General features: G+C 55.3%; 2 protein-coding genes and 1 non-coding gene across 3 annotated transcripts in view; 1 reads left to right on the plus strand and 2 right to left on the minus strand.

Annotated features, from left to right (window-relative positions):
- BRICD5 (BRICHOS domain containing 5) overlaps positions 1-2901 on the minus strand; it is a 5377-nt gene extending 2476 nt beyond the window's left edge. Inside the window, exons 1-4 of the mRNA XM_019473962.1 lie at positions 2863-2901; positions 1415-1546; positions 598-750; positions 225-332 (exon numbers count right to left, since the gene is read on the minus strand). Of these exons, the coding sequence (XP_019329507.1) occupies positions 225-332; positions 598-750; positions 1415-1546; positions 2863-2901 (432 nt within the window). The remainder of the gene's footprint in view (positions 1-224; positions 333-597; positions 751-1414; positions 1547-2862) is intronic.
- A 1778-nt stretch (positions 2902-4679) lies between these two features.
- LOC103905049 lies at positions 4680-5396 on the minus strand. Its single transcript, XR_002086290.1, has 2 exons — positions 5222-5396; positions 4680-5021 (listed from the first exon to the last, which is right to left on the minus strand). It is a non-coding gene; the product is annotated as an uncharacterized LOC103905049 (transcript).
- A 1754-nt stretch (positions 5397-7150) lies between these two features.
- The window catches only part of E4F1 (E4F transcription factor 1), a 12461-nt gene continuing 12128 nt past the window's right edge, over positions 7151-7483 (plus strand). The window contains exon 1 of the mRNA XM_009286618.2: positions 7151-7253. Within this exon, the coding sequence (XP_009284893.2) occupies positions 7151-7253 (103 nt within the window). The remainder of the gene's footprint in view (positions 7254-7483) is intronic.

Raw genomic sequence — 7483 nt, forward strand, 5'->3', positions numbered from 1 at the left:
GAGCAGTGAATCGCACAGAACGCAGGGGGCGGGCTGCTGCCCCCGGCTGGGAGAGCCCGTGCCCTCATTTAGCCACGCTTGGGATGCTGGTGTTAAAGAGTCACCACTGCGAACACAAATCCATGCAGGAAAGTGCCTTCAGCGAGCCAGGACTCTGTGCAAAGCCCAATTCATCACCCCCGTCCGCTCAGCCGCCCCAGGGAACGGCCGCAGCAGCTGCTCACCCTCTGCTCAGACGCGTTGAGAGATGTCTGTAGGGTCTGGAGGTCCCAGGCGTCCATCCTCCTCAGGTAGCACGCTCGCTGCTCCACAGGTTTGTAGCACACGTAGCCCTGCGAGACGGATTGTGCCCTGTGAGAGCAGGCAGCGGCACGCACCCGCAGCTCTCTCAAGAGCCCAAAAAATGGACATTCCTCCTTCTGTCCTGCGTTACCTTTCCTAACCAAAGGTGCGGAGAAAGGCACCAAACAGTAGCTGGTTGAAGTTTTCCCTGGCCTACGCCTCCTGCCCCCACCCCAGCAGCTCTTCTCTCAGCAGCCTGGGTTCCTCTGCTCGCTTCCAGGCTAGCGAAGCAGGTAATTATCCCAACACACTTACGTTCCTGCTGTCATACAGCACCACGGCGGTGTGGTTACTCTGCGAGGTTATGTAGTAGGTCACGGTGCTCCTGGACTTGTCCACCAAGGCTGTCTGATTCCTCAGCGGGTCTTGCTGGCCCTGGAGCGTTAGCCGGACGAGCTGAGAGCCAGCCTGGGCACAAAGAGAGGGAGGGCAGCACCAACCATCTCCCCGCCGACATCCCCCCTCGGACCCTTCGCTGGTCCCTGCTGCTTGTCTGAATTATTTAGCGACAGCAGCAAGCTCTGACCCACGGGAGGGGAGCAGATCTGGGAAGCAGACCGCTCTCCATCACGCAGGGCTGGGGGAGAGGTGCCGGTGCCCCTCACACCGAAGGCACCCACCCTGCCGGGCAACAGGGTGCTGGAGGAAAGGGCCAGGGGGACTCGCCAGCCTCTGCCACGGCTGCGCACGGGGGGAGGCTGGGATCTGCCTCCCCAGCCAGCACGGCTCGCTGGCAGCAAACGTGCCCCCCCACCTCGCCTGAGAGGCCACAGCCGCACGTTGGAACGCGCCTGCTGAGCAAAATACCAGCTTGCGGCTATATTTACAAACGATGCATTGAAGTTCCTCTAATTTAAGCAACGGTTTCTGGCAGGCGCGTTGCAGGGGTGAGACAGCCGCTGCTCAGCTCGCTGCCTGCAGCGCTGCCGGCGCCTTCCCGTGTCTTCCAGTGCCGGGAACCGGCCCAAGCCAGCCCTGATCTCAGCCCGTTCCTCCCTCCCGGCAAGCGCCTCCGACACAGATCAGGGCTGCGGGCAGGAGGAGGTTCCCTGCCTGGATCGGGATCCCTTACCTGGGCAGAGCTGGGGGAGAAGCTGAGAACCCCCACGACGCTGATGCCAACAGCTGCAAAAAACAAGGCAACGGACAAGATGATCCAGAACGTCCTGGATGGAGCCGCGAAGCGCGCTGCGGCCCTCCTGTCCTGCGGGCCAAGGCAAAAGAAAGAACGGGAGTTAAAAATCAACCCCGCTGCTGGTTGTTCTTCTTCACCGTGAAAATGCACTTCCCGCTCACGACACAAATCACTCTGCAAACTGCTGGGGTTTGAATGCAGAACTGCCAGAACATCACCGCAGCCCCGGAATAACGTCACTTTTGTCCCCCAGTGCTGGAGTTTCAGATCCAACACCCCGGTAACCAGCACTCCCACAGCCGAGCACTTCCCTCCTGCGGCCGGGGAAGCGTGCAAACGCTGCAGACCCGCCGAGGAAGGGCCGGAGCAGGAACCTTTCCACAAACAGGGGCTGCTGCTGCACTGCAGCAGCAAATTAAATTATTTTGGTTTGTAGCAGAAATCCCCAGGAGAACCTTCAGCATTTGAAACAGGCCCCGTGCGGAGTGATCCCGCTTCCTTGCCCCTTTGGTTGTATTTTATTCTCTTGAGAAGTTGTTCTTCACGCAGACCAAGCTGTTACTTGAAGCAGAAGAGCTTGGCAGTCACGTGGCATTTCTAGTGGCTCGATTAAAATCCACTTTAATTCTTATATTGAAACAATTAAATTTAACTTAATGGCACATAAAATCATTTTTACAAAGCAGAAAGAATGTGTTTTCAATAATAGAGTTTCAACCACACTTAAAAAAATAATCTGTTTCTCAATCTTCCGAAGCACATAGAGAAATTCAATAAATGCCCATGGTTGGATTTGCTACAGCTGCACGAGGAACGGGCTCCGCCAGCCTCCGGGTCAGTTACTGATCGTTTTCGGTAACGTGTAACTTCCAGGTATGTTCCACTAGAAGAGCAGCGAGTCTTAACAAAGTTAAAACTGCGCAAAGCTGAAAGCTCCTCAATTCAAACGCGACGGAGCCCGAGCCCCGCAGTAACGGGCAGGTTTTCAATAGCTAACGAAATTCCCCCGGGTGGGAAAGGCGCAAATGGAGAAATCCAGCGACTCCTGTCCCGCGGCCGGCCGCAGTTCACACGTGCTCATGCACCCCGAGCGGCTCTGCAGCGTGCGAGCCGGGGTTCTTTGGCATCTCTAACGCGACCGCCCTGCCCTGCCTTGTTACACAATGGGTTTATGCCGTGTAAGTCCGGGCACTTACAGGAGAATCCAGCGGATGGAGTCGGCTGCCTTACAAGGAGCCGAACCGGGGGGTGCTGAGGTTGGGGATGAACAAAACCTTACCGGGATCCACAGGAGCGGCGGGAGCTCAGCCCCTTCAAAAGGGGAATTCAAGCAAGCACAGAGCGGGGACTCCGTCTGTGATAACTGGGGGACCAGGGATACTCACTGCAGAGGCAGCGCTGCCGGTGCTGTTCCCACCCTCCATCCTCCACTTCAGATGGGGACCTCGCTCCCGCGGCTCTGCCTCCTGACGACACGCAGACTGTGCATGATCCCCAGCCCCAGGCGCGCCTGGGAAACCTAAGCGCGCGTCCGCGAAACGTAAATACGCGTCCCTTGCAGCCAAAGGGCTTCCCAGCCAGGAGATCCTCAGCTCAGGCCGACGGGGAGGGCGAAACCTTAGAGCTGCCACCTGGGGAGAGGAGAAGGGAAGGGGGGGGCAGCCAGGGCTGCCGAGCGATGCTGTCGGTGCATAAAACTGCTCTTCCTGCTCACCTTGCGAGCCGGCCGGAGGGGGGCAGGTGGACGACAATCGGGGGCTTTGTGTCGGCCCTCCCTGCTGGCAGGCCCTAATAGCGGGACCGGGTAAGTCTCGTTAAGAGACACAATGAATAGAGAAAAGTGGCAGCCTGCCCTTGTCATCAGTTATTTCTACATTTCAGCATGAGCTTCGTGCTGCCAGAGCTCCGTGGGCCGAAGCCGACTGTTTATCCTGCAGACTGCTGCCCGGCAAGCCTCGGCTGCACAGACGCGCTCGTGTTCCACCTGCGGACCTCACTTCGTTCAGACCCCGGGGGGAAAGGAGCTCTGCTACAAAGTCATGGCCACAACCTGAGCTGCACTCCCGCTAACACCCGCGTCCTGTGGTGAGAAACACCCGGCGGGGAACAGCGTCCCCGGGTCGCCAGACCGTGGTTTTCCCGAGCAGTCCAGGAGCCCCCGTGGGAGCCGTGTGTTTCCGAGACCTGCCAGCCCGACGTAACCAACTGAACGGAGGCAAGGAAAAGCTCGGGAGGATTCCTTCACGTGGAATCTGTCAAGGGAAGATACAGCTCTTAGACATTTTCCCATCAAGCGCGGCCCAGGACTGATCAAACCCAGCCAAGAGCGCGGCTCATCCTGGCGTTTCTCGTCATCAAAGCGCTAGCAACCCCCCTCCCACTCAGCCTCTTTCCTTCTGTAGGTCGAAAATGAGCTATTTCAGCAGCAGGTCACCATTCTAGGATGCTGCTTCTGTGGGATGTGAACTCAAAACGCCGGGGGTACACGCACAATCACACCTGAACGCTGCGGCCAGCGAGAGTCAACCACCCACCACGGCCGCTCCTTTAAAACAGCAAAACTGAGGATGCAAGACTGCCGCGTCCCGTCCTGCGGCTCCGACGAAAACAGGAACGGTGTTGGAACAGTCGAACCACCCGTTCTGCTTCTGCCAACCGGGGCGTGACAGAGATGAGGCACGCTCCCCGCAGCGCAGCCTGCCAGCCGGCCGCCGCCGCAGCGGAGCTTAGCACAAGAAATTTGAAAAACCAGCTGCAACACGCAGACAGGCTGTTCTCCCCACGGAGACTGCAACAGCCGCACAGCAGACTCTTTCTTTCTTCAAGAAATTTACGCCCTGCCTAATCTAAGGCGCAGGAACGAAGCAAAAACCCTCTGTAAAACGTTGTTTGTGAAAGGATTACTGCATTCTGCTCTGCGCTTGTTCCCTTACTCAAAGCAGCAAATCCCAGCCCGCGCCAAGAGCCCCGCGCAGCTCTGGGCGCCTGAACCAAAGGAATACACTCCAGGGTTTGGGTTGCTTTCCCCGATACCGCATGTAAGGAGTAAATAATAATAATAAAGTAATAAAACAAATGATTAAAAAAATAATAATAAGTGATAAGCACAAACTGCGTCCCTAACGCCCAGAATTTCCACGCAGTACAGCTGCGCCAAAGCTCACAGAGACGCGACTACAAAACACGACAACGCCAGGGGAAAGCAGGTTTGTAAGTTTAATGTGAATTCAAGTAGAGGCTTAGAAACCGTTTGGAAGTTGATACAGAGTTTTGAAGCACGATTGACACCTTCACCAGCACATTTCAGCATACGTGAATCGAGGTAATGGTTCCCTTGTACAGCGAACAGTGCTCGGCAGGGACAGTGCGCTGCTTGAACGAGGCTGAACGCCTCTCCCGGCATTTACGACTTTACTTGACGTATTCTGAAATTATAAGCACCAGATACAGGAACTGAACCACAGAACACGCCGTTTTCCGACCCCACCTGCAGTAAACCCGTAATGTCCATTTCCACGTTACCCAGACAAAGCGAAAGTTCTACCTGTAAGTATTTCTCTGCGACTTTACGCAGTCACAGCCCTCTAGCTGGAGACGGGAACAGGGAAGAGATTATCCGAGTTACAGATGAACACCCTGCTACAAGAGCAGCTAATTTTCTGGTAACACCGAAAGACGACACGAACCGCAGGGTTATTGCTGTACAAACAAGGTGACAAGTCTACTCGTAAGCCAAAGTTCTACCTGTAAGTATTTCTCTGCGACTTTACGCAGTCACAGCCCTCTAGCTGGAGACGGGAACAGGGAAGAGATTATCCGAGTTACAGATGAACACCCTGCTACGAGAGCAGCTAATTTTCTGGTAACACCGAAAGACGACACGAACCGCAGGGTTATTGCTGTACAAACAAGGTGACAAGTCTACTCGTTTCGAGCGTGCGAGCGGAAGGAAACGGCATCGACGCACCGCTAGAGCTGTTCAGCCAAACAGTGGGAGATGAAGGAAGGCCAGCGTTTAAATTTAACTGCCGACAGTGGCATCTACGGAATAAAAGCATGTTATTTGCATATATAATTTTTCCACTTAATTCTGTAATGCGAAAGCTTTCAACTGTGGCCTTCGATTCAGCCAGCATGAAAATCTACCCCCGTGAGCCGTGCTTCACCCAAACGCACCTAAGGATCAGAATGAAATCATCACCTGAGCAAGCAAGCACTCCTCTTCAGACAAGCAACTGGTGCCAGGCCCCCACGCCGAGACACATGCGGAAGGTATTAACCTCCGCGGTTTAAAGGAAGCACGTGCCCTCGTCGGGCACAGCCAGTACTCTCCCAGGCTCGTTTCGGTGGAAAGCTGTACTGTGCACTACGTCCACCCCCCGTGGACTGAGGGCTAATTCAGACTCTGCAGCTAAAGCCAAGGCAAGCGGCTATTGTGATGCTGAGGGAGGTACAAGAACTAACTCGGTACTAATCCCGCTATTTCTGGGAAGCGGCAGCAGTGAAGGACAGTCCTACGCGGCGACAGACTTTCTGCATTACCGAATGCAAAACCGTAGGAGAATTAAACCTCCTGTGACCGGTGAAGTACATTCCTCTTATCCTCCCTTCTGGGAAACGAGATATATTATCATATACTATACTTAAATTTATATTTTAAATATATTCTGATATATATTTAGGGTCGGGGTAGTTCTTGTAGGTACACGTACTTCACGCGTACGTCCAACGCTTGGACAAATGCAGTACGCAGAAGACACCGCCTGTGTTCTGCGAGGGGAGTCACCCTGACCTGCATCGCGCGTGCAATTTGCAGCGGTCAAACGAAGGAGACGGATTTCGGTTTCTGTGACCCGACGTCGCGCTTGCAGCGGGCTGCACTGCCAAAGAGGACCCCGTCCGGGGGGGTAGGGGAATAAATCAATCTAAGGCCAGCTGCTAATTCTGCCAGCCACCGCAAGCGTTTCCAAACACAGCCGCTAAGTTATTACACGCTCCACGAGACGTTTCCCTGAATAAACCAGACTGAGCCACGGCCCGTCCGGGCGAGGACGCGCTGCAAATTGTTGGGTTCTTTTCCTCAGATCAACCAGCTCTACTTTCCTCAACTCAGTCTAGAGGACAACGTGACATCGAGTATCACAAACATTTGGATAGCTGCGTCGCTTATAACTTTTAAAAAAAAAAAAAAACAAACAAAAAAGCCCCAAGCCCACAAGACTTGGGTGACACCGTAATGCCCTCTTTGTTTCAAAGTGCATTTAAAGACCGAGATGTAAACAAAACCATACCGCGAGGACAGAACGGTTAAAAAGCTAAGGGTTGCTAACTCCGGGTGGCATCCTAGCGCGTGTGTCACTGTCACGAGGTGATTAACAGGGGCCTGCCTTGGGGTACCGCTGGGAGGCTGCAAGCGTTTTGCTATATTAATCCCCCAGTGCTGGGAGAAGGTCGGCTATGCTGTCGACGTAGTAATCGGGAACCAGGCTCTGCCTGGCGGGACAGCCGCTCTCCTGGTGGCCCTTCACTTCGTCCAGCGTGGTCACCCCGGTAAGCGTCAGCAGGGTGGTGAGGCCGCAGCTATTGCCCATGAGGATGTCTGTGTCCAGCCGATCTCCCACCATGATGGTACGAGCGGGATCGATGTCGAACTCGCTCGCCACGCAATCAAACATGTACCGGTTGGGCTTTCCTACGATGAACGCCTCGCGCTGGGCCGCCGTCTCCACTGCCTTTACCAGGCAGCCGGTCCCTAGGGAGAGAAGGGACAACGGTGGTTAGAGACCGCGGAAGACTCTCGGCGTCCCCACGGGCTGGCACGAAACCCCACGGCGTTTACGGACGGGACAGGCAGAGGAACAGCTTAGCCCCAAGGCAGGCGGCGCACAAAACCCGCCCGGAGGCTGGAATACCGTCCCGCGCCGAGATCCACCCAGACGGAACCGCTGTTCCCCGAGCGAAGGATCAAGGGGGATTCTCCCTCTTTCGGGGGGGAGGGTGGTGCAG

Source organism: Aptenodytes forsteri, unplaced genomic scaffold (assembly GCF_000699145.1).
Source record: "Aptenodytes forsteri isolate BGI_AS27 unplaced genomic scaffold, ASM69914v1 Scaffold55, whole genome shotgun sequence".
Taxonomy (NCBI): Eukaryota; Metazoa; Chordata; class Aves; order Sphenisciformes; family Spheniscidae; genus Aptenodytes; species Aptenodytes forsteri.